This window comes from Dermacentor silvarum, chromosome 1 (genome assembly GCF_013339745.2).
Source record: "Dermacentor silvarum isolate Dsil-2018 chromosome 1, BIME_Dsil_1.4, whole genome shotgun sequence".
Taxonomy (NCBI): domain Eukaryota; kingdom Metazoa; phylum Arthropoda; class Arachnida; order Ixodida; family Ixodidae; genus Dermacentor; species Dermacentor silvarum.
Window position 1 is genome coordinate 53,616,624 of NC_051154.1, and position 25,450 is coordinate 53,642,073.

Here is a 25,450-nt window from a genome sequence, read left to right on the forward strand (position 1 = left end):
TGCTGCGTGAAAAACACTGGCGAGGCCGCGCGCATAGAGGGACACTGAAAAAAAAAAAAAAAAAAAAAAAAAAAAAAAAAAAACATAGTCGCATTCAAGACACTTTCCTTGCTGGTTTCGTTTTGCCTCGCTCACTCTAGCTCGACACACGATATTTCGCATAGACACTTTACAACAAAGGTAGTTTCCTAAGATAATTGTACCATTTTTTGTTTCAGTCATCATATTTAGTGATGCGGTTACCAGCGCCCGAAATTTTGTCGAATAAGTTATTTGGTCGGTTTGCATCTTGTTTTCAGACATTGTCAGTCACGCACGAGGCTTTGTCTGATAACAGTGTCGCTGTTCTCCGCGTTTGCGCTGGTTCCCGCTAGAGTACGCTAGCTACTAGTAGAGCCATGGGTGGTGTTCTGTGGTAGAGTCTAGTACACTCTACCTACTACTCATCGGCAACGTTCTTTATTCTGCGAGTGCCACTGTTGGTTACACGTGCTTCGATACCCCCGGTTACCTGGTTGCCTCCGGTATTGTTCATTTTGTACACTCTCCGTACGCTGCGTAACACTGCGGGTGAACGCTTTGGACGTTGAACTGGTTTTCGGGGCCGCTGAGCGTGTTGATTGTGTACACATCGGAGTGAGCGTTGCCCTGCCTGCTTCCGTGCTTTCTCTCCGTTATAAAGGCGCCACTCGCAAGGCACGATGGACGGCTGGGTATACACGCTGACCGGGTTCGGCGACTTCTTCGAGCTGCGAAAGGTCACGTTCGCCGAGCCGATGCCGGAATCCAGGGTATGCAGCCTCTGCGGTGTCCTGCCTTCCCTCACTCACATTATTCCGTGCGGCCACGTTCTGTGCGAACTCTGCTTGGCGCAGATCGCCAAGTCCCGGGGCTGCCCTTTCGACGGGGAGAAATTCTCGCTCGCCGACGTTCGCTCGATCAGCTTCAAGCGTTCCGAGCTCGAGCAGTGCCGCGTCTTCTGCTGCGCGGGAGGTGGCGGCTACGAGTGCGGCTTTGCAGGCCAGCTGTCCCAACTGAGGAATCACCTGTCCCAGTGCGGTAGCGGCAACGCCAAGTGCGGCAAGTGCCTTCGACCCGTAGTTCGTGGACTCTCGCTGCAACACTGTCTGCAATGCTCGGGCGATAGCGTTACTCGGGAGGCGGTGGTGGTGCGTAGTACTACCGACAGACGACTCGCTAGCGTCAATAGCAACGTCGATGGAGGTCGCTGGCGAGAAGAGACGCCGAGCTGGAACGTCGGCCCCGACGCCGCCGCTAACGGCGCGAACGCCTTAACTGAAAGAGTGGCCGACCTGGAACGCGAGTTGCACGACGTGCGGAAAAGGTGTCACGGTAGAGTCAACGAACGAAGCTCGTCGTCGTTTCGAGCTTCGAAGAGGAGGGCGTCTTTGACGGTAATCCCGGGACCGTACCGCGCAGCTTCGCGACCCGGCGTCCTGATCACGACGTGCAAGTTCGCCGACATTTACGTTGGGCACGAGTCGCTGAAGGAGGGCGAGGATGAACTGAGGAAATCGAGCGACACGTACACGCTGGGCGGTTACACGTTCCGACTGAACTGCCAGTTCTCCAAGGAAAAGCACGGGAAGAGCGTGCGTTTCATTCTCCACTTGCGCGACGGCGAATGGGACGGTTACGTGGAGTGGCCTTTCAGCAAGAAGGTGACCTTGATCATCATGCATCCGAGGGATGCCGAGAGGGACGTCCGCCTGCCGCTGCCCATGGACGAACACAGGATGGTGAAGAAACCTCAGGCCGGCGCTTGGAACTGGGGACAATGGACGGCCAAGATAAAGTGGGAGAACATTGAACTGCGAGGCTTTGTCGACAAGGATACCCTGTACGTCAACGTCGAGTTCGACTAATCCGCTTAGTTTGTCTCAGATTTATTTTTGCGCGCCCGCTAACAAGTTTGTTGGGCGTTATTTTCGCAAGGGCGTGGAATGCCCTTCATTGGGATGTTTAGTTTTCGCTTAACGTGGGCGAGATAGATGTGATCACCGTTACTATGATGTGTCGGACTCGTATATCCGAGTGTGTTTCAGTATGTTCCGAACATTGCTGTTCGTCTTGTATATTTGGGTGTTTTCGAAGTATGCCGAATACAGGCTTCTTTGCGCTTGAAAGCGAATAAAACGTTGAGAAGGACCGTTTCCGTGTCTGCGTTGGTAGCAAAACTCGTTTCCTTACAGCATGGCAACGCGACATTTCAATTTCCCCTAGTGCCTCAAATAACGAAGAAATTGAGAAATTATTGTAGTACGACGCACCCTACAACTTCAAATGTATAACCAAAATTTGCAATGGTGCATGGTGAGGGATCCTTTAAACAGTATTGAGATGACATAAAATGCACGTGGGTACTTGGATTTTCGACATTCATAAGCTGATCAATGAAACAATTTATTCCGAAAAACGCGAAGTCGCGGAGAGGTCCGTGACGGAAGCTTCGCTTGAAAAATAATGTAACGTTATTATATATCACTCGCATAGTTCGTTATCGCATAGGTGCTCTTTATTAGCTCGGTTCCCTATCCATACAAGATGCACTGCTTTTTGCTCGCCGTTGTGGGCTGTGAGCAAAATCGCTGTACCTTCCACAGCGTTGTAAGCACAATGCCGTACGTATGAAACGGAGAAGTTCTAGAGATGGGTCGCTCAGGAGCGAGCCGGATCTTGTGAGCGGCTCTTTTTAAAGAGCGAGTGAGGCGGTTCTTTTGGAGAAAAGGAGCCGGTTCTCTCGCGTTAAGAGAGCCGTGCTACTAGCCACTGTAGCCGTGAAGATGCGTTCCGTCCGAGGCGGGTCTCCTGCTGGGTTAGGGTGCCTCGATGCCAGCGCCGCCGTTCAGGGTGGTGCCATCGTTTGACCGCACCCGCGCTACCCGCGCCGCCGCTTTCTCGCTGCGACGCCATCTACCCATCTTGAGTCACAGCGAGCGGTTGCGAGTGCTTGGTGCCGGTGCTTAGTTCGAGACACAGTGCGCGCGGATGCTTCGCTGAAGCTTCTACTTGCTGGACAGTGTTCAGCCGCATGAATGACAAGCTTGTCAAGTGCATCGAGTCGACATGACGGGCTGTTGTGTTTCCAAGTGCACCGGATCGACGCGTAAAGGGCTTCGTTGTTTACGCTTCCCCCGGGACCCAGAGCGAAGCAAGAGATGGGAAGCCCAAGTAAAGCGGTATCACTGGAAGGCAACGGATAGCTCCTACATTTGCGAGGTAAGTGTCAAGAAAGTTTAGACTATCGCATCGTGTTTTTCATAAATAAGAAAGTATTCTCTGATCCTCGCTCACGTACCTACGTTCGCTCACGAACTAAGCACTGCACCGATGCTGAGTAGCCTATGGTTTGCGAGCGCGCGTCGCATAGGCTTTTGCCGTTTTGATCAGCGCAGTCTATGCGAGTAGTACCCTTATTTTAAGGACTGACGAAAATGCTTCGCCGCGAAATAGCCTTACATTAGCTACAAATCGTCATGTAAACCACCTATTTTACTTTTTCACGGGAAGCACACATCGTGTGTCTCTTGTTTCATTTTTTTTTTTCCTCAGTTTCTTTTTTCGCCACTGGTTATTTGGGACTAAAGAACCCAGTGCTTCTTCTGGGGAGAGCGGCTGTTGTGTATACGTGGCAAGCGAAGCATTGTGATTTTCTCTATTATCAGCAGATATCTTGCGGATCTCAAGTTGTTACGTTATATAGCTGATTTTTTAGACGAATATATTTGTAGCGTGGCGCTCGTAAGCCGATGGTCATTCGTGCTCATTCCCGGTCGTAGTGGGTACTGTGACGGTCTTTAAATGCCTGTGCACGGTATGCCCAGGTGTAGTAGAGTTAAGGGGCATCATGGGACCAAAATGTTTCGGCGCTTTCTGGCATGGTGTCTGTTGTAGCCTGTGCATTTCTTCGAAACGTGTGAAGCGAGGTAATACAGCATTACTTCTGCGAAAATTTATTTTTAAGTACTGTAATGGGTTCTCTGTATTTACAAGGCAACTTTTCATATCAATAATCACTTTTGTTGTTTTACTTGTACTTAGAAACACTTTGAAGAGGACTAGTACGAGGGAAATCGACAGGATGGGCACCGTCTCTTAAAGTCAACAGCCCTACATCATCATGGACTATATTTTCGAAGTGAAAAACATTGCTAATCTGTATTTGACTGTCTTTCATTTACGTTTTTTGTACGCGATATGTATGCATTGTTTATTTTTTCAATGTAGTTATCAGTGTTCTAATGGTTATTTATAAAATGTTCTGTACTCGCCATCGATGTGTTTGGCTGATGCGACGTATTCGATGGTAGCTGATGTATTCTGGCTGGATATCTTGATTAATATTACCCGCGGTTGCGTTTTCTTGTTTGCATTCTTGTTTTCGATTTATATTGTGTGTAATAAGGTTGATGTACTCACTTGAACCCCCCCCCCCCCCCATGTAATGAATAAATAAAAAAAAAAACTCTCTATCCCGAATTGTGTGTCGAGCCTACCTTGCGAATTTGTTTTTATCTCGTCTTTCAACATAACCTTCAGGCGCCACACAGTACATATAATTTTTCATGTACATATCTCTTTCATGATTGATTGTAGTAGACATTATAAGTAAATGTATTTTGTGCATCGCTTGGTTTCTTGTGTGTACTACGCAAGATTGACACAGACAAGTTACGTTACATGTTTCTCTACAGCACTAACTAAACCTTATTTTCACATCGCAGTTATTTTTACACCAGCTTAATCCTGTCAGCACACAGTTTTGTGGGCAAAAAGCAAAAGCAAAATTGCGCGTAGATATCGTCAAATAATTGCAACGAACGCGAAGAGCACGCGCAACGCAAGGGAAACTAACCGCCGTGCGCGAGTGGCTGGCTACGGTAAAGGAGGCGTGACGTGTAAACCAAAATACAACAGCGAAAAAGAAAAACTTCCACACACAGGGGGTCGCAAACCTTATATACCAAGCATCGAAGCGTAAAAAAAAAAATAGTGCGTATTTCAAACATACACATGGCATGTTAAATGTAAATTGAATTAGGCAACTTGGGGCATGTTCCCGGCGCCATACATTTACGTCTTGGACCTTCGACGAGTTAACGGCTGTTGGTTATAAATATGTGCAGATGCGATACTGATAAAAAATCCTCATCAAGGCAAAGCACGTGGAAGTGCGCCGCGAGTAACACTATTTATGAACGCAAGCGTAGCTGAGTCTCAGCTCGTGTGACTCAATATGGCGGCGCCAGCGGGGTTGTCTCCACCCTGGAGAGCTCGGCATCGAGGCACCCTACTGCTGGGTGCGACTTCCGCGCCATCTATTAGCGGTACGAGAAAGCAACTGCCCTCCCGCCCTTCCTCGCAAGAGTCGCCTTCACCTCCTCGCCTTCGGCTGAAGAACGAAAGAACCACCGCTCCCTCCCTCTTCAAAAGAGCGGATCAAAAGATCCGCTCCTGAGCGCTCAGGAGCCAGCCGCTCTTTTGAAGACCGAGGGAGCCGTGGTTCAGTAAGTGAGCGGCGGTTCTTTCGGAGTGAGGAAGCCAGTTCTCTCTCCTTGAATGAGCCGTACCGAACCGTTCAGAGCTGAGTCTTCTGCTGGGTTTCGATGTTTTTCGATTTCTGACCGACGAATGGTGGCCAGTGTGGGCCGACTCGCGCTACTGGTACTCGCTCGCAGTGTGTGGTGTGCGCAGCAGTCCCCTTGGTCTTTTGTGCGTCTTATGGTGTGGCACCCGATGCCACCGAGGGGAGAAGTAAAGAAGTAAGATCTTAATTGGCAAAGGATGGTACCGTTCGTTGCCTGCTGCTGTTCGAACGATGTCGCACGACTCTCACCGATCGCACATCGTGCGCTGGTCAAATAACACTTCGAAGATGGTCTTCCGTGTCTTTAAAGGGCCCCTAAACCACCTCAGATACTTTTTGAGCATTTCAAGTAAACGCGCATCGAGTTCAGAATGCCAAGATCAACGATGCCAAACGCTGCAGCGCTACGCGCTGCGGGAGCGCCACAAAAATTAAAAAAAAAAAAAAAAAAAAACAATGGCGTTCTTCTCCCCTCGCCTTTCCGGTATCCCCAGCGGTCGTCACGATGTCAGCAGGGGGAATCTGGTGATGTCAACTGCGGAAACGATGTCCATTGGTTCAGTAGCGCACCCAGGATCTCTGCCAGGGGGGGGTGACAGTTTCCCAATACCATCTAAACAGCACTAATTTCGATTTCTTCACGGGAAATTGTCAAAAAATGCGCTTTTTGCGAGTGTGCAGGCGATTGCGCGCCTTACATCTTAGTTGCAGTACTCAAATGCGTAAGGAAAGAAAAGGGGTTAAACAAAAGGGGGGTGGGGGGTTAAGTCGGCCTCAGGGGGGGGGGGGGTTACAACCCCCGAATCCCCCCCCCCCCCCCCCGGCAGTGCGAAGCCACTGCATTGGTTGAACAAGAACCTACGACTTCCGGTTAGTCTGCTAGCAGGTACGCGCGCTTTCTGCTCTTCCTCGTCGTGTTGCTCGTTCGTGCGCCCTTGGGAATCGGTAATTACAGCCCGCAACGCAAGTGCCAAATCGCTCGCGTTCCAACACAGTCGTGCTTAGCGGTCTGATTAGCTGCGCGAATAGAGTGCGACAGTGTTGGCCTTTCCAGACGTGTGCGCAACGCAGGGTCTATAGCGGTACGCTTCGCATAACACGGGCTGGCACCGCAGCAACAGCGGGTAGCCGAGAAGCGCTGAGTCCACGTCACCGGCACGGTAACTCATCGCACGCCGTTTGCCATTCGCGGGCCGCCGTTCGACAGCGGTTCTTGCTCGCGAACGGCGAGACTTCCTTGCCGTAGGTAGAGAGGATGAGACCGGGACTCATTTGTGCGGCAGATTCACCGCCGTTGATCGCTCGACGGCGCCGATATTGTCGCTAGGCCTTTTCTGGTTCCCTTTAAAGCTAAAACGGACGGCGCTTTGAAATGAAATACCGACGCTCACAAGCCGCAATGTTTTCTTATCGTTGTTATCACTCTTCGCAATACTTGTACACAAAGAAGAAAAATACGCTGATATTAGCGCCGCCGTCGGCTGCGATACGAGCACAGCCGAGCCCGTCGTCTCCCGGCCGGCTGCAGTGATGTTTTCGTTGCCGGTGGCGGAGGCGCGCAGGTTCGCGGTCGTCGGTTGGGCCATTGATGGTGCAGCGGGCGGGGCGCCGGACGAACTGCCGTCTACTTTGGACACCTCTCGCGCGGCAGACGTTCTACGGCACTGGTGGACGGTTCGCCGTCGGTATATGTGCCGCTAGCGTGGACGTGACCGGAAGTATGCAGTGTTTTGAGAAGCGTGTTGGCGATGACGTATGTCACGTGACCTTTCGAGAAGCACTCGGCGAGGAGGGGAGACCAGCCGATGAGGAGAGTAGCGAAGGGCGAGGGCCGTTTTTCGATCATCAAACGCGTGTAACTCCGCTATTACGGCACCATTTAGAAAAATTCTCGCGGCTACGTGTTCGTTGTAGACTCGTGCACAACTGCAACACCACAACTAAATTTCGACCTCTGGGTGGTTTAGGGGCCCTTTAACGACAAGAGATGAACGTACAGTTTACGTCCTGGTCTTCATTTGTGCTAATTAGTGTAGTCATGAAAATATCGCCCATGACATCCACTTCAGTGCATTTTCTGAGCGTGTATCATTAGCACGTCAATCAAACGAGGCCAATGATCTGTTGTGTTGTAATAGAACTTCATTTCTTTTTTTTTTTTTTGTCCTGGTGTATGATGGCATGATCGCCAGTATCGCGCGTGCACTCAAGAGAGAAAAAAAAAAAAAAGAAAAAAAAAACGAAAGGTACGTGCGGCAGTTTTGTGGATCTTTCGTATGATTTTTGTATTGTACTTCAAGAAATGATTTCTACATTCATTTTGCATGGCGTTACAGCTTACTCATATTATAGTGAACGTACGTATGTGAATAAATGAATAAAGTTGAAACATAATGTGCAATCATTTTGTGTTCTTAGTTTGACAAAAGTTGATTTTAAAGTACCACAAAAACGGGCAAGCTTCTGTAATGACGATGAAGTTACATGATTTTTTTTTTCTGAAAAAAGTACGTCGCATTCTGCCTGTCACAGCATCATAAGCATTTTATCCCCAATATCACAAAAGAAAGCTTCATTACAACTAAAAATTCACGCTTTCAATATATGTCAAAATATTCTCTAAACATAGCGAAAATACCAATAACACGGGTATTAAATTATGCATATATCGTTTTTTTTTTTCAAAGCCACATAACTATAGAATATGCATAACACAGGTAACACGTTTAAGTGAACCGGTGAGCCGTTCAAATGAACCGGTTCATTTCAGTGAACTGAGCCGTTCCGAGCCGCTCACTGAAGTGAGCCGTTTTGCCCATCTCTACGGAGAACGGAATAGACGAAGCTACTCGTGAGAGCGTGAGATGTAAATCCGCAAATTCAGCCTTGACAACGCCGTGGCTCTCTACGGACAGCGCGGAACCAGCGGTGCGTTCGGAAGGCACCATATCTTACACTGGAGTATTCACATGGGTCACTCAAGTCAGCAGAAGTTTGCGCGATGACCATTTGAAAGTAGAGTACAGTGTGTGTTGAACTGAGCGACGCTCACAACCGGGTTATATTTGTACACGCGTCACAGAATGTGTCGACGGCCAGCTGCGATAATGGTATGCGGGAATGGAAAACAGTAGCAAAGTGTTATTAGGGGTGGGCGAATAATCCAAGTTTCGAATGGGAATAGTTACTGTTAAGTGTTCGGTTCTTATTCGAAACGGTACAATCCGGTATTTTCGAATATTGAAAACTAACGAAATATTTCGCAACAACCTGCGGCTCAAGTAGTATGTTGTTATGGACGGGTTGGCGTTTCATCTCAGCGTTGTTACCAGTTTGTTGCGGGTCGGAGATTATTCCGCCGCTGCTGCCAATTTGTTGAGACTCGGGTAGCGTTTAGGCCGGTGATCCTTCAGCCAAAGGGATGAGTACGTCCGGGAGTAAGAGCGAGAGAAAAAAGGGTTTATTTTACATATTTACAGTGGCTCCAAATATCGAAGCCCACTCCATGGGGGAGCACTTTGAAAGTCTAAGCTCACTACATGTCTGAGCACATGTCAGAACTCGTCAGGACACCCCACTGCACGCAAGGTGTCTCCTTATAAAACATCGGTCTTCCCTAGTTGACCCGACTAGGGAATCAGATGACCTTGATGCGGCCAATCAGACGGGCCGTCTCGTTCGCTGAACTCCGCCTCCAATGTTGCACCTTCGAAGCAAGGACGAGGCAATCCGGAAACAGGGGGTTGACACTCCTTCCACGAAAGTCGGTGACCTGTTTCTTGCCCTCCGACGGTCATCTTGCCAGGGTCGGGAGAATGGTCTTTGCACTAATCCCCGCGTCTAACGAAGGGGGGCAAGCTTCGTGAGCTTCTTTGTCATCGCGTCCCAGCCGGTGTCGCGCCGCGTCGCCAAGTAGGCGGCTGCTGATGAACGGGGTGGCATCGGGGGAAGCACCTAAAGAATGCGCACTGCCTTGTTGGGACGCTTGTTTGCCCGTCTCGTCGGTGTCTGCCACTGTCGCCAGCTGGGCGACGCTCATGAAAGGGCCTGCCTCGATGGGAAACAATCAAAGAATGCGCCCGGCCGATTCGGGACGCAACAATGTTCATTCTTCTTAATGCGCAAAGGGGACGAAGACACAAGCAGAGAAATTGGGAGGAAATTTTGTCCGCACAAAAAACCGTCAGATTCTTTTTATGGATATGACCCTTTCGATATTACTGCTTTAATGGGCAAGAAGGAAATGCGGAAGCACAAAGTTTACGTGTATCAAGCTGGTTTAACAACCGCAGTGATTGCTGTGTGTTGAGCAACGCCACCAGCCTGGAGGTTAACGTAGAAACAACCCAATGATTTCGAGTCTGCTAGACTTGAAATGCGTGAGAACGATGCCGGTGGCTGACGCAAATGTTTTATAACATTGGCGTTTAGATGTTTCGGGGTTGCATTCAGTTGGCCGCACAGGAGTACTCTTATGTTTTAGTTCCCGCGCCAAGCGATCAAATAGTGAGAAAGGTTTCTAATTCAGACTGGCAATTCACTGACGTCGGTTTTCTTCGGCGAGTGAAAACCGATACCTGCAGCCAAATAGTTTTGAGCACATACAAACACTGCCGCTGATGCAGGTCGCATGTTTGGGCAGCCAAGAGGAATTTCCGCATACTGCTGCTGCACCGAAAGGCTACACAGTGGTTCTTCGACAGCCTTGTACCCGGAGAACAAGCTAGCGGAGAGCGAACGCACGGCGAAGAGCAAACGCCACTTCTTCCGGTGCGCGAAAGGCCGTGGGGGTATGGGAGGGAGGGGGCGACGCTGTGCTTCGGCACCAGTGACCAAATGCGTACCTTGCAACCGGGCGGCGATTTTACAATTGCTAGTAGGTACAGCGGAGACTTCCGCTTAACAAGTGTTGTCATGGCAATCGTGGAGCTCCTAGGTGCCTAGGGACATAATCGCTTAGGGACTTTTGAGGCACTCGTCTCCGCTGAGCGTGGCTCTCTCCGGGACCGGGCGCAGCAACCCTGCCGAGCGCATCTCCTACGTGCGTAGGGAGCGAATCGTTTAGGGCGCGTTGAATGTCTGGTGGTGTCGGGCCCACCCCGGCCACGCTTTATTATTGTAGCGTTTGTTATAGTGGCGGAAATCCTTGCAGTAGTTGTGGTGTGGCATGACGGCTTCTCGTCTCGGTGAACTGTGGTGGTGTAAACAAGCGGATACTGCTCGCGTTTGTACCCCGGGGCCGCGGCGGAAGCCGCGGTGCCGGGCGCCAACGCAAAGCGGTGGTCGTTGGGGTGTTGCTATGCTGCGCACCGCAACACCCCAAATTAAAAAATACTGCTCCAGTCAGGTAGACTGCTCCCTATGTCGGGAACGGGTGGCGTTTAGGCTGGTGATCCTTCAGCCATAGGGATGAGTACGTCCGGGAGTAAAGTGAGGGAAAAAGGGGTTTATTCTACATATTTACAGTGGCTCCAAATGTGGAAGCCCACTTCATGGGAGAGCACTTTGAAAGTTTCAGCTCACTACATGTCTGAGCACATATCAGAACACGTCAGGACACACCACTGCACGCAAGGTGTCTCCTTATAAAACATTCGTTTTCCCTAGTTGACCCGACTAGGTAATCAGAGGACTTTGATGCGGCCAATCAGAGGGGCCGTATTGTTCACTGACGTCCGCCTCTACTGTTGCACCTTCGAAGCAAGGACGAGGCAATCCGGAAACAGGGGGTTCACACACCTTCCACGAAAGTCGGTGGCTTAGTTTCTTGCCCTCCGACGGTCATCTTGCCAGGATCGGGAAAATCGCCTTCGCGCTAATCCCCGCTTCTAACGAAGGGTGGCGGTTGCGGTCGGTCGCTTCTAAGTGAACTTCTTTGTCATCGCGTCACTGCCGGTGTCGGGCCGCGTCGCCAGGTAGGCGGCCGCTGATGAAGGGGGTGGCATCGAGGAAAGCACCCAAAGAATGCACACTACCGAGTTGGGGCGCTTGTTTGCCCGTCTCGTCGGTGTCGGGCATTGTCGCCGTCTGGGCGGCGCTGACGAAAGGGCCTGTGTCACAGCTGTCACCGATTCGTCGTCGGCGCGAAGTCGATCGACGGGGTAGACAAGCCGGTTGGTCGTTCCGTACTCGAGCGAACACAGTGAGCGAGTCAGAGTCGGAAGTAAAAAAAAAGATATTTATCGGCTGCTAAATATACACAGTTAATAAAATAAAATAATAAAAGACACAAGGCAGACTAACACACCTCAACTTAATATAATACAATGATGACGGAGAAATGTGATCAGCAATTAACAATACATATACATATGAAACAGGGCGCGTATCACACATACAAGAATAACATCCAACAGCATTTCACTAAAATAACGTTCAAAAGAAAACAATGATGTCATACGCGTGGCCGGGCAGCAGCAGCAAGTCCATAAACCGTGAAGTCGGCGCGCAGAGCTTTCCCGAAGAATGCTGGCGGGCCGATCTTGTTGAGGTGGAAGCGACTGCTGGGCTGGATTTCGAGGGAGTCTAGATTTGACGTCTTCTCTCAAGCAGGTTGAGCTAACTTGAGGCGAACTACCGTGAGCTTCGTTGTAGACAGGAGAGGCCCCGCCCAGGTGACCGAAGCGCAGCAGCCGATTTCCTCCGCGACTAAAGAAATAGTCCCGCTGACGCGACTCGTCCCGGCTTGAAGCGCGGGCTGCCATGTTCTCCGTCGGCGGGGACACTGGCCGTCCGGCTCATGACGCAAGTCATTAGTGCGCGCCCATTGGTGGAGGCTCGTATGCATCCGCCTTTGAGGGGGCAAATGCCGCTGCCTTCTAAAGTTGTACCCGACTATAGTTCCTCGGAGTTCCGACGTGGCCAGGCGGCCCAGGCGATACTGGACGGCACTAGCCCCCCGACGGCTTCTCAGCAGCGCATAGGTTCAGCTTCTAGACTTAATAGCAGGGCCCAAAACCTGCGCTTAAATAGCCTCTCATTCCCCTAGTTCCCTATGTAGGGGAACTGTCGGTATGCAGAGTTCACCTAATTAATTCATGGCTCCTCCCAAAGGTCTTGGCCGCGCCCCTTTCACCATGGACGAGGGCCGGTAGATTCGCCTCTCTCCAAGGTTGAGTCCTGGCCCTGCACCACACGGACGCCCACGCACACCTCGGGGTCCATAATCGGCGTGTCGCGTCTCGAAATGAGATACCACCCCGTGGGGCCACGACGTTTTTGACGCCCGTAATTCGGCGTGCCGCCTTCTCGAATTTATACGCCGACAGTGAGGACACCACGTTTTTGGCGGCCGCTGATCGGCGTGTCGATGTCTTGAAATGAGATGCCATCCCGTGAGGCCACGACGTTTTTGACGACCGTATTTCGGCGTGTCGCCTTCTCGAAATTATACGCCGCACAGTGAGAACACCACGTTTTTGGCGGCCGTTAATTGGCGTCAAAACCACTCGAAAACTCGAGAAAATTTGGCGCTCCGTGACAGCCTGCCTCGATGGGAAACAATCAAAGAATGCGCCCGGCCGATTCGGGACGCAACACCTCCGTGATAGTGAGATTATATTTGGATTATCAAAACAGTGATGTGTTTATATGAAACGCATAACTGTTTACAAAACGCATCACTGTTTTGATGATCCAAATATAATCTATCAGGGAGGGAGCATGTCTACCTGACTGGAGCAGTACTTTTTATTTGGGGTGTTGCTACGCTGCGCTCTGCAACACCCCAACGACCGCCGCTTCGCGTCGGCGCCCGGCACCGCGGCTTCTGCCGCGGCCCCGGGGTATAAACGCCAGCAGTATCCGCTTGTTTACACCACCACAGTTCACCAAGATGAGAAGCCGTCATGCCACACCACCACTACTGCAAGGATTTCCGCCACTAGAACAAACGCTACAATAATAAAGCGCGGCCGGCGTGGGCCAGACTAAAGTCCCTAGATTCCCTGCTCATTTTTAAGTAGCGACAGCTACTCCGTCGGCCGCCATTATCTTTCTAGATAGCATGCGACCGTCAACGGCCACTGCTATCTACGCTGCTCGCAGCCGCGTGCAAGTGATTGCGGGGGAACAGCGTTAGGAAGAACACGGCTGCCCGAAGGAGCGCCGCCCAATGAGATTCGTCGGCGGTGCTTCAAAGCTTGTCGTTACTTAAAGAAAGCAAAAAATTACTAGGGACTTTTTAGGCCAGACACCGCCAGACATTCAACGCACCATAAACGATTCGCTCCCTACGCACGTATAGGAGCTGCGCTCGGCAAGGTCGCTGCGCCCGGTCCCGGAGATAAGAGAGCCACGCTCAGCGGAGACGAGTGCCTCAAAAGTCCCTAAGCGATTATGTCCCTAGGCACCTAGGAGCTCCACGATTGCCATGACAACACGTGTTAAGCGTAAGTCACGTGACCCGCAGTGCCACGCCCCCGCTGCATCTACTAGCAAAGTCGCGCATGCCGACAGCGCATGCCTTTTATGTTAAATGTTCTCTGACTGAAATATTAAAAGTGCGTAGCAATAACAGTAGATCGGCCCACGCAAGAGGCCGCGTTTCTACCATGAAAGCTCGACTTCGTGCATAGCGTTAGCCGCCAGCATTCCCCGGTAAACATTACGGTTACATAATCTGCAGTTGCCGGGAAGCGTGTCAAGCAGTCGGGGAGCTTTGAATGCAGCACCAGATCGCGGGATCGAATCGCGGCCGCGGTGGACGCATTTCGATGGAAGCGAAATGCAAGAACGCCCGTGTGCTTGCGTTGTAGTGCACGTTAAAGAACCCCAGGTGGTCAAAATTAATCCGGAGCCCTCCACTACGGCGTGCCTCATAATCAGAACTGGTTTTGGCAGGTAAAAACACCAGAAAGAAGAAGCTTTGAATGCTATCACGTTCCACTCTTAAAGGCGAAGCTTAAGCGTCCTCCAATTTTTTTCGGCTGCTTTCTGCTGTCACGGTTAGCTGCAGTTTATTTTTGGAAACAGCGTGGATCGTGAAGAATTGCGACTTGGTTATCGCAAGCTATGTAAAGTTCAAGGGGGTCTGTTGCTTTTACACTGCAAAGGTCTGCCGCGTCTGCTAATAATTTTTTTGTAAAAAGAGTGTTTGCGAATTCAGCATGCAACATGTTCAATAAATCAAAGCTTTATTTCAGTTTGCAATAGAGTGTGCGGTACAAACTGGGGGTTTGAGAGAAAAAGCAGTCTACACGACCGCTTGACAAGGCTCTCGAACCCTTTTAACACATTGACAGCTGCGACAAAAGGAAGAAGGGAAAAAAAGAAAAAAAGTGTAGCAATAATAGGGTACAATATGTGTAATGCAATGAAATCTCTCGGACATTGTTAGTACAACAGTTGCGTATGTCATTATACAATGATACGTAGAACTTCAAATGCAGTAAAACATGTAGTGAATACTCGCATAATAAATACACAGTACGAAAAATATTTGAGTTAACATCAAACAGTGCAAAATTATATTTATAAAAGAAAATGCGAATGCTCTATATTAAGTCAACAAGAACTAAGCCACGAATGAGTCTCGAATAGCATGAAATGACATATAGCATAAATTCTCATAGAATTCCGTGTCTAAGTATTTAGGCAATATGTACAACGACATAGCGAAACCATAGTTAGTTCTGCATCGTGATAAGATATAAGTATGTCGTTTTCTAGTTTCATATGGCGTAATATGCGGGGTAAGCTTTACTATGTGATTAAGGAACGGGTCATTTTTTGCTATCGTTTTTTTTTTTTTGTAAGAACGGGCAAGCCTGTATTCAAACAATTTATTCAGGCTAACAATTTTATATTTCAGGCGTAGGGGAAGTGTTGGGGCATCATACGAGGTATCGGGAATTATCCGGAGCATTTTCTTTTTCTGAAGTGCAAATAATTTCTGAATATTCGAAGCAGTGGTGTTACCCCAGACAAGAAAACAGTAATTTAGGTACGAGTAAAAGAAGCGTAATATAAACTTAGCTTACTCTTGACGGGTAAACTATGCCTGTTGCGTGAAAAAATTCCAACAAATCTGGAAAGAGTATTGCAAGTTTTATTTATGTGAGCGTTCCATGTCAGTGTCTGTGTGTATGATGCTTCAATGAAAACATAACATTCCCTTAGTACTTAGTTATGGCAGGCATTGCATGCATTTTACACGGAACCACAATCTTGGTATTTGGTGTTAACATTATCAATCCGTGTGCTACAAGGATGCTGCGCCTGCGAAGTTTTCATCGAGATTATTTCTGGCGAGTTGTTCTCGAGTCACTGGGTGTCTGTCACTAGGTATGCGTCGCTGTTCAATGCAACACTTTGACGCAAGTGTGGGTCACTGAGAACGTGCCGTGCTTGAATGAAGCTCGTTGACGCCTGCTCGGGTGACTGTATGTTTGCCACATGGTATGTGCTTGCTGTTCATTGACTGCAAGAAATACTTCAAAATTGCCCTTATGGCCATTTGTCACTGCCAGGTTTCAAAGGGATGCCAATAAATCATCATCATCGAAGCGCAAGAGAGGAATGCAGCTGCAGTATGTATGCCTGAAACATGACACGTATCGGCGGTGGTGTGTCGCTACATTGCATCAATGCTAATCGTATTATCATCGACAGTCATCCTGAGATGGCTTCTGTCGGATTTTGTTATTCCTCTTCCTTTAAAATCTTCCTGCAACACTTTTATACGCAACGAAGGCTTTCAAGGCGAAGGCTTCTTTGTGCCGAGCTCGAGGTTTGGCCTTAGTCGTCGTTTCCTCGCCGAATATGTTAGTGCATAGATGGACAATCTGAATCTGAAAGTGACCACGTCAGCAGTCGTTGACGTCATTAACTCAAAGATACTAAAAACAGGATATTAGCCTCGAGTAAAATATTATATCATGCATTCCGGCAATCGCTTTTGACAGGAAAGCTTCCCCATGACAGGAAAATCGTGAAGGTCGTTCCCATCTTTAATGTGGCAATAGAAATCGAGCCCTGAATTACAGACCAGTTTCACTGACTTCCATGTGCTGTAAAATGCTAGAGCATATCATCGCCTCCCATATTTGCAATTATGTAGAGCATAATACTTTTTTCTATGCAAATCAACGTGGATTTAGGAATGGTTTATCGTGCGATATCCAACTATTTGAGTTCACGACTGAATTGCGTTTTAACTTGGACAAAAACTTACGAACTGAATGCATTTTTAAAGATTTGTCAAAAATCTCTTGAACGCGTAGCTCACTGCTGACTAATTTTTATACTAGCTTATTTCTGCTTTGATTTGCTAACGCTATCTTGGATCCGGACCTTTGTTACCAATCGGCAGCAGTTCACCGTTGTTAATAATTTTTCCTCCCCTTTCCTAAGGTGTGCCGCATATGCAATGCGGCAGTGGCGCACCGACGGGGGGCGATTCGGGGGTTGTAACCCCCCCCCCCCCCTGAGGCCGACTGAACCCCCCCTTTTGTTTAACCCCTTTTCTTTCCTTACGCATTTGAGTACTGCAACTAAGATGTAAGACGTGCAATCGTCTGCACATTCGCAAAAAGCGCATTTTTTGACAATTTCCCGTGAATAAATCGAAATTAGTTCTGTTTAGATGGTATTGGCAAACTGTCAACCCCCCCCTGGCTGAGATCCTGGGTGCGCTACTGCAATGCGGCTATGCGCCACACGTGATTTTATAACCGTTAATCGTGACGTAACTGAGGAGCATGTGATGTTACTGATGTCATGGCCGCGCAATCATGTTAGTAATACATACGTACCCTTCCATGCCAATTTTGGTATGTACCAAGCAGTGGCGTAGCCAGAAATTTTGTTCGGGGGGGGGCTCAGGTTTCAGCGCGGCCTCCTCCTTATAGAATTTGTCGTGGGATCAAATGCATGAATAATAACTGCATTGCCAATTTCATTGTATATTAGATGCTGCAAACGAATTATTGAACGCTATGCACTGTCCATTAAAATATGTATGTTTTCATAAAAGAATATATTCGTATGCCCAAAAATTGTGGCAGAAATAACTGCTATCAATGCTTCCGCGTTTTTTTTGCCTAATTAATCAGTAAAGAAAACATCACATGAACTTTAGAACTATTGACCCTTTTCGCGGAGCAGTTTGTTTTAGAGAAACGAGATGGCGCTCACGGCGGCGCGCCATACCTCTCCTCAGCGACCGCGCACGAATACGAAACCATTACCGCTTCTACCTTGCTTCTGTGCGATCAGCTGTCGGAAATGCAACTGAGTTTTCGCTAACACACTGTGCTCCAATCATGCTAGATTGAATAATGTGGATTGAAGACGTGTGCAGTAGTTGGCTGCAAAAATAGTGACTGGCATGTTAAGGAATAGAATGAATCTGTGTGGCGAAGTTCGCGGACCGGTGCTGCAATTGTCCGAACGTGTTACCGGCACTTCGTGATGTACGGCTTTCCTCGAGGATACAGAAATTTACTCATCCGCCAGCCTTCTATCGCTTACCTTCAAAGAAAGGGCTTCATCCCCAGAACGTCGGCAAGAGTGAGTACCACTCGTTAAACAATGACAAAGGGAGTAGCGCCGCTTCCTGCCATAGTAAGTTTCGCGCACGTTATCTATACACATCTGTCCAAATGGCAGGAAAACTTACACCCAATCTATCGCCGACGTATCAAGAATAACTGAATGGACTCACACTTGTATATATGCGCACTGTATACACACAATAAATGACGGACTACACCTATGGCGCACCAATGGTCGAAGCTGAATGTTTCATGACGGTCCACAAGAGTAAGCAAGTTACTAGCTGTAATATATATTTGCTACAAGGTATTACAATGTACAAAACAGCTACGTTGCAAGCCTTGTGCGCAGCAAGAACAAATCTATCGGATTCAGAACTGAGCACACCCGCGAGCGATTAGGCAGAAAATAATCAGATAGTGGCCGCACCGCGGAACTTCACTGAGTCAGAAACTGACAAGCCACTGCTTCAAAATATTTGCCGAATAAAGAACAAAGAGCAAAACACACTAATCCTGACTGAATTCATAATCGCAAAGCTTGAAATGCGTATTTAGCCCCGCTTTTAGAAGCAGCACCATATACACTGCTTGCGCCGTTTGGACATAGCTTAATAAGCTCCGAAAGCGCTTTTGCATGTTCTCTGAAGCTGCAGGTGATCAAAGCTTCGTGTCGTCCACCTAGTCACCGTCTACGATATCTCCTAAAAAAGAGGTTTTCTAAGCCGCGCCGGCGTCATACACTTCCATTGTAAACAAGGAGGCAACGGAGGCAGTTGAGGCATGCAATGGACGCGTCATCACGTGATCAAATATGGCAGCGCCCACGGGATCACCGCGAAAAGGGCCAATATCAGTTCGAAACCAGCAAAGCACTGCATGCAGCTTATATGAAAAACGTAAAGGCCATGAAATGGATAAGTTGAGGACAAATATTTTGATGAATCTTTGTCATTCAAGAACCTTGTTTACATTTTTCTACATATGCAACGGCTAGGAAGAAACCTCAATGATGCTATCCCTCGTTGCAGTCGATTGCGCAGGAGCAGCTGTAATTCGTCGTGTATTGTAATTACACCGAGATAATACTCGCAGCAGTGAGTACAAATAAAAAGTTGGAGTTCTGCAAAATATATATTAGAAATGCGAAGATACAACTCGCTAAAGGGCAAAAAAAGAGTAGCTGGAAACAGAGTTCACTGCTTGTATACACAAAACCTCGCAATAAGATATTTAAGAATACGTATGAGTCTCCACTAAATCTACGTATTTAATCAAACGTCAGTGTATATAATGTGTCAAATAAGACAAATAAACATGTTGCTCAGTCACAGATAGTAAACTTTGCGCACAGAAAGACAGATGATCTAGGCAAGATCATAACTATGATCGCAGAAATCGTGATATGTACTTGGGCCATGCAGCGGTCGCGACAGAGCCATGTGGGTAGAATAATAGAGGAATAATGCATAAATCAGTACGAAAATGTGTAATTTAACTGCCTGCACAACGCCAACAATTATTCTGCACCCAAAATTAAAGGAGGGTATTCATTCGTTTCAAAAAAGAAATAAAAGCAGGTAGCTGAAAAGGAAAGAAAAAGACAAACGAAGGCCACAGATGATGCGGTAAGTTGAACTACCCAATATCCGAGTGTGTTTTTGGCGAACGCCGCGTGGGCCGGGCTTTCAATGAGCAAGGTCGGTCAAAATTGGTTATTGGTATCCTCGTAATTTTTGTATTCGCGTGATAATTGTGATCATGATGTTAACTGCTAGAATAAACGGCGAAAATTTCTGCGGTTTTAAAAGCTAATGAACGGTCATACGTTTTCATAATTAAGAAGTTATGGACCTGAAGGAACAGTGCTTTTCACTTGCATTGATTTTTGCTGCTTCGCTATCTAAAGGACAAACTTCTCACGGCGGGAAAGTTGAGCGAAGCGTTCAATGACTTCGGACACGCTGATGCCGACGTCTCTGTGAGTGTATAGAAGCGCCAGCCTAACCACGCGTTCCACAGACATTGCAGAGCGCAAGTAGTTTTTTAGTAAACTATTGTTAACAAAATATTCTCTCTTTGCTGGCAGTGGTCACTGGAAGGGTGACTAGAAGCTGCAGCAGTATTTACACATTTACATAGAACCGGCTGTCGCAGTGAGAGATGGGCATCTATTCCGGTGCTAAAACCTAAAACACTCCCTTGATGTCGTTGGCATACTTGTTTAGGTACCTGTGAACTAGACGCGGGTTTTCGATAGGATTTTAGCGTGACACCACCGCCATCACCGCCGCCGACGCTTGTGAGGCAATACAGACTTCGCTTGAATAACAACAAACAGAGAGCCTTGCCATCGTTCCGTCCTCTACTCGGTGAGAAACGCACTCCCTCACGCCAAATCCATCGCCCTCTGCTCAGCACATGTTTCGGCTAATCATCTCGTTTTAGGTTACAGATGCCATCCCCAACAAACATCTTCTGTCTGGGGTTTTACGTGCCAAAACCAGTCCTGATTATGGGGCACGCCGTAGTGGAGGGCTCCGGATTAATTTGGACCACCTGGGGTTCTTTAACGTGCACTACAACGCAAGCACACGGGAGTTTTTGCATTTCGCCTACATCGAAATGCGACCGCCGCGGTCGGGATTCGATCCCGCGACCTCGTGCTCAGTAGCGCAACGCCTTAGCTAACTGAGCCACCGCGGCGGGTCCCAACAAATAACCACGCAGAAAGTGGATGAAGTGGCAAAGAAGCTACCGCGCAATAAAAGGCAGACATTGGTCGCTAACCTACCTCACGGAAATCATTTATTGTGTTTAGCCACTCTCGATCGAATGCGAAAGTAACTGGCAAAAGCTTTCTTTTGATTGTTATTTCTGTGCTCTTAGCGGCACATCATTTATCTCTTATAACAATCTTGCGTTAAGATCTAAAAGCAATGGTGAACGACTTCAAATGGTTACAAAAGTTGTCCCCTTTGCGCCCGGTGCTCCATATGAGCATTTCCTCAAACCAAAGTTGTGATGGTGTCCAAGTCTCTCTGCCCCTGCGGCTAACGTTGGAGCCGGTGGCCTTCTGTCACGCGCCGGCGCGTGACTCGGCTAGCGGTTCGCTGAAAACGACTCGCGCACCATCAGAACTGTTGCTTGAGAAAGCGCTCACTCGCAATCTCGCTTTTGATTAAATACCAAAGCTAAAGGATGCACATATCAGAAAGAGAATACTCAAAGCACGATCAATTTCTTTTCTTGATTTCGTCTTTTTTACGTGACCGTAACGTATGTCTCGTGCCCTTGGTTTTCGTCCCCGTCGCTTTTAGCGCTTAATAGATAGCTTTGAAATGAGGTTTATTGATGCAAGCGTAGATGTATATCCTTCGGATATACTGACACAGAACCACAGAACGGGCGGCTAAACAGTTACGTCGGGCAGCGCTCTTAGCGGTCACTTCGGCGTCGTCTTTTGCGGAGCGATCACGATGCTGCTACTGCTGGTGGTGTGCATCATCTGCAGAGCATGTAGCACGTCTTCTTCATCACAATCACTCCCGGGAGAAAAAGCAGCCATCCTGGCGGCTCAAACAGTAGTGATCACGAGCGGCTCACGGTAAAGCTTAAGGCGATCGACGTGAGCAATGTCACGTCCGCGACAGCGGAGGTCAGAGGGGGGTGTACGTCAGTGGTTCAATTAGATAATTCACCGCAGACGTGCGCTGAACAATGCGATAAGGTCCATCGAAGCGGGGAAGAAATGTTGAAGAGAGGCCAGGAGCATGCGCAGGTACTGACAGCCAGACGAGGTCGCCTGGAGAGAAGACAGGTTGCTCACAGTGAGCGTCATGGAGCCTTTTTCTGGCGCTGTTGCGCAGCGGTGGTGAAGTGGCGCGCTAACTTGCGACACTCCTCGGCATGACGTGCTGCAGTCGAAACGGGCACGCACTCAGAAGCATCGGGCTGGTAGGGTAGCAGGGTGTCCATGGTGTGGGATGGATGACGGCCGTAGAGCAAAAAGTAGGGAGAAAATCCAGTGGTAGTCTGGGTTGCAGTGTTGTAGGCGAACGTAACAAATGGTAGGAGAAGGTCCCAATCTGTGTGGTCAGATGCGACGTACATGGCCAGCATGTCACCCAGGATGCGTTTGAAACGTTCCGTGAGTCCATTCGTCTGGGGATGGTAGGCGGTGGTTGTCCTATGAGTAACGTGGCACTGAGCCAGAAGAGCTTCGACAACCTCAGACAAAAAGACGCGCCCTCTGTCGCTGAGAAGTTCACGAGGTGGGCCGTGACGGAGGATGAAACAGCGGAGCAGGAAGGAAGCGACGTCGCGCGCAGTGGCGGCAGGTAGTGCCGCAGTTTCAGCATATCGCGTAAGATGGTCGACGGCGACGATGATCCAGCGGTTACCGGCGGGTGTCATAGGAAGCGGACCATAGAGATCAATGCCCACTCGATCAAATGGTCGGGCGGGACAGGGAAGGGGCTGCAAAGCTCCAGCTGAACGGCAAAGTGCAGATTTCCGACGTTGGCAGTCCGTACATGAGCGAACGAATTTGCGGACGTTAGTAAACATTCCTGGCCAGTAGTAGCGCTGACGAAGTCGTTCATATGTTTTGAAGACTCCAGCGTGGGCGCACTGCGGGTCAACGTGAAAGTATGCGCAGATAGTGGAGCGCAGACTGCGCGGTATGACGAGTAGCCATTTACGGCCGTCAGATGCGTAGTTGCGTCGGTGCAGAAGGTCGTCACGAATGGTGAAGTGAACAGCTTGGCGGCGAAGTGCGCGAGAGGCTGGCAGCGTGGACGTGTCAGAAAGTAGGTCGAGGAGAGCCGCTATCCAGGGGTCGAGGCGCTGCTCTGAAGCTATTCTGTCGATGGTGAGAGGCGAGACGATGGGTGTTAGTGTTGACAGGCAACTAAGGCCGGTAGGCAGAGGAGACCGTGACAGAGCATCAGCATCCGAGTGCTTGCGGCCAGAGCGGTAGACGACGTTGATATCGAACTCTTGAAGTCGAAGAGCCCATCGGGCAAGGCGGCCACATGGGTCTTTCAAATTTGATAGCCAACAAAGGGCGTGATGGTCTGTGACGACGTCAAACGGGCGGCCGTACAAGTAAGGGCGGAACTTGCTAAGGGCCCATACGATGGCTAAGCATTCTTTTTCAGTCACAGTATAGTTGGTCTCCGCTTTGGTGAGGGTACGGCTGGCATAAGCAACAACGTATTCAGGATGTCCGGGTTTTCGTTGTGCTAGCACGGCGCCGAGACCTATTCCGCTGGCGTCTGTGTGTACTTCCGTCGAAGCTGCAGGATCGAAGTGACGCAGAATAGGAGGTGAAGCGAGAAGACGGCGTAAAGTAGTGAACGCCTCGTCGCAGGCTGGAGACCATGATGACAGGTCGCCGGAGCTACCCAGAAGCTGTGTCAGAGGGCGTATTATAGACGCGAAGTTGCGAATGAAACGTCGAAAGTATGAACATAAGCCGACGAAACTGCGAAGTTCTTTGAGATTTGTCGGTCTTGGAAAGTCAGTAACGGCACGCAATTTCACGGGATCAGGTTGGACGCCGTGCTTAGACACGACGTGGCCAAGAATGGTTAACTTTCGAGCGGCAAAGTGGCATTTTTTGAGATTAAGTTGGAGCCCAGCGTTGGTAAGACATGTCAGAACGCACCTGAGGCGGTGAAGATGTGTCGTAAAATCCGGAGCGAAGACGACAATATCGTCGAAGTAACACAGACACGTTTGCCATTTCAATCCACGCAAAATAGTGTCCATCATTCACTCGAACGTTGCGGGGGCATTACAGAGGCCAAAGGGCATCACGTTGAACTCATAAAGTCCATCAGGGGTAACAAATGCAGTTTTGGGCTTGTCAGCGGCGGCCATGGGAACCTGCCAATACCCTGATCGCAAGTCGAGTGAAGAGAAGAATTCAGACCCCTGTAAACAGTCAAGGGCATCATCTATTCTCGGTAGAGGGTACACGTCCTTGCGGGTGATCTTATTTAGGCGGCGAAAGTCAACACAGAAGCGGATAGAGTCATCCTTCTTCTTAACGAGAACGACCGGCGAGGCCCAGGGACTGTGAGAGGGCTGAACAATGTTGCGTCGAAGCATGTCGTCGACATGCTCACTAATCACACGGCGCTCCGTAGGTGACACACGGTATGGTCGTTGCCGCAGTGGTGAATGTGAGCCCGTGTCGATGTGGTGCGTGACAGTGGACGTGCGTCCAAGGGAAGGCTGAATAGCGTCGAAAGAAGATCGAAAATGGTACAGGACGGCGATAAGCTCCGAACGCTGCTCTGGTGTAAGGCCGTCAGCGATGGATGGGCTAAAGATGTCGATGCAAGACTTGTCGGAAGCAGAAAGAGTGCAGATGTCAGTAAGGTCGTCGCGAGAAGTAGCATCGGGCGCGTCGACGATGTGCAGGGACTGAATGGCTTGGACATGGCCGAGACACTGGCCACGGAGCAATGTGAGCGGAGCGGACAAAAGGTTGCATACGAAAATATGGCTGAAACCAGCCGAAAAATCGAGGGTCGCGAAGGGAAGCAGTACAGTATTTTTGGCGATGAATGTCTCAGAAAGGGCGAACAAAACAGTGGCGTCAGAGATGCTTCCACAGGACACAGGTAAAACAACAGCGGCGTGCGGAGGAATGTCAGTCTCCTCAGCGACCACTAATTTAGGGGGATGTTCGGGAGAATCGTCGGAATGGAGATCGCACAAGGGAGAAAGTTCGACTTCGGCCCGCTCGCAGTCGATGATGGCTTTGTGTCGTGAGAGGAAATCCCATCCAAGAATGACGTCGTGAGAGCAGGACGGCAGCACAATGAACTCAATAATGTACATCATGTGCTCAATTACAACTCGGGCCGTACAAGCTGCTAACGGCTGAACATGCTGCGCTGTTGCGGTACGGAGGGCTACACCAGCAACTGGCGTCGTCACTTTCCGGATGGAGCGACAGTGTCTTTCATTTATTACACAAACGGCGGCTCCAGTGTCCACAAGGGCAAGAGTTGATACTCCCTCAACAGAAACAGCAAGTACATTCGGCGGAGAATTGTGAGGACTTGGACGCTGTGACGGCGACGCAGTTCTTGCCTCATGAACTGCGGCGTTTAGTTTTCCTCTTCTGAAGGCATGGGACGACGACGCATTGGGGAGAGAGAACGCCGACGTGTTGACAGAGATCGTCGGGCGAAGGACGTATGACGATCAGGAACTCTTGGAGGTGATCCTGGAGTGTAGCGGAGCGGTGGCTGGTCGGGATAGCGAGTCGTTGGTTCATAGCCATATGAGACGGCCAAAGGCATGCGGCGGCGACAGTAGCGAGCGATAT

The 25,450-nt window shown here is 49.2% G+C and overlaps 1 protein-coding gene and 1 pseudogene across 1 annotated transcript; one reads left to right on the forward strand and one right to left on the reverse strand.

The window, feature by feature from the left end:
* Positions 1 to 241: 241 nt before the first annotated feature.
* Positions 242 to 2,474, forward strand: LOC119438917 (uncharacterized). Its single transcript, XM_037704814.2, has one exon. The coding sequence runs from the start codon at positions 702 to 704 to the stop codon at positions 1,884 to 1,886; it is 1,185 nt and encodes a 394-aa protein (XP_037560742.1). The 5' UTR covers positions 242 to 701; the 3' UTR covers positions 1,887 to 2,474.
* Positions 2,475 to 14,866: 12,392 nt separating this feature from the next.
* LOC125942840 (uncharacterized) lies at positions 14,867 to 16,614 on the reverse strand (annotated as a pseudogene).
* Positions 16,615 to 25,450: the final 8,836 nt, after the last annotated feature.

What these genes read in the sequence shown, in the direction of transcription:
- LOC119438917 (XM_037704814.2), top strand. Translation starts at nt 702, where the DNA reads ATGGACGGCTGGGTATACACGCTGACCGGGTTCGGCGACTTCTTCGAG.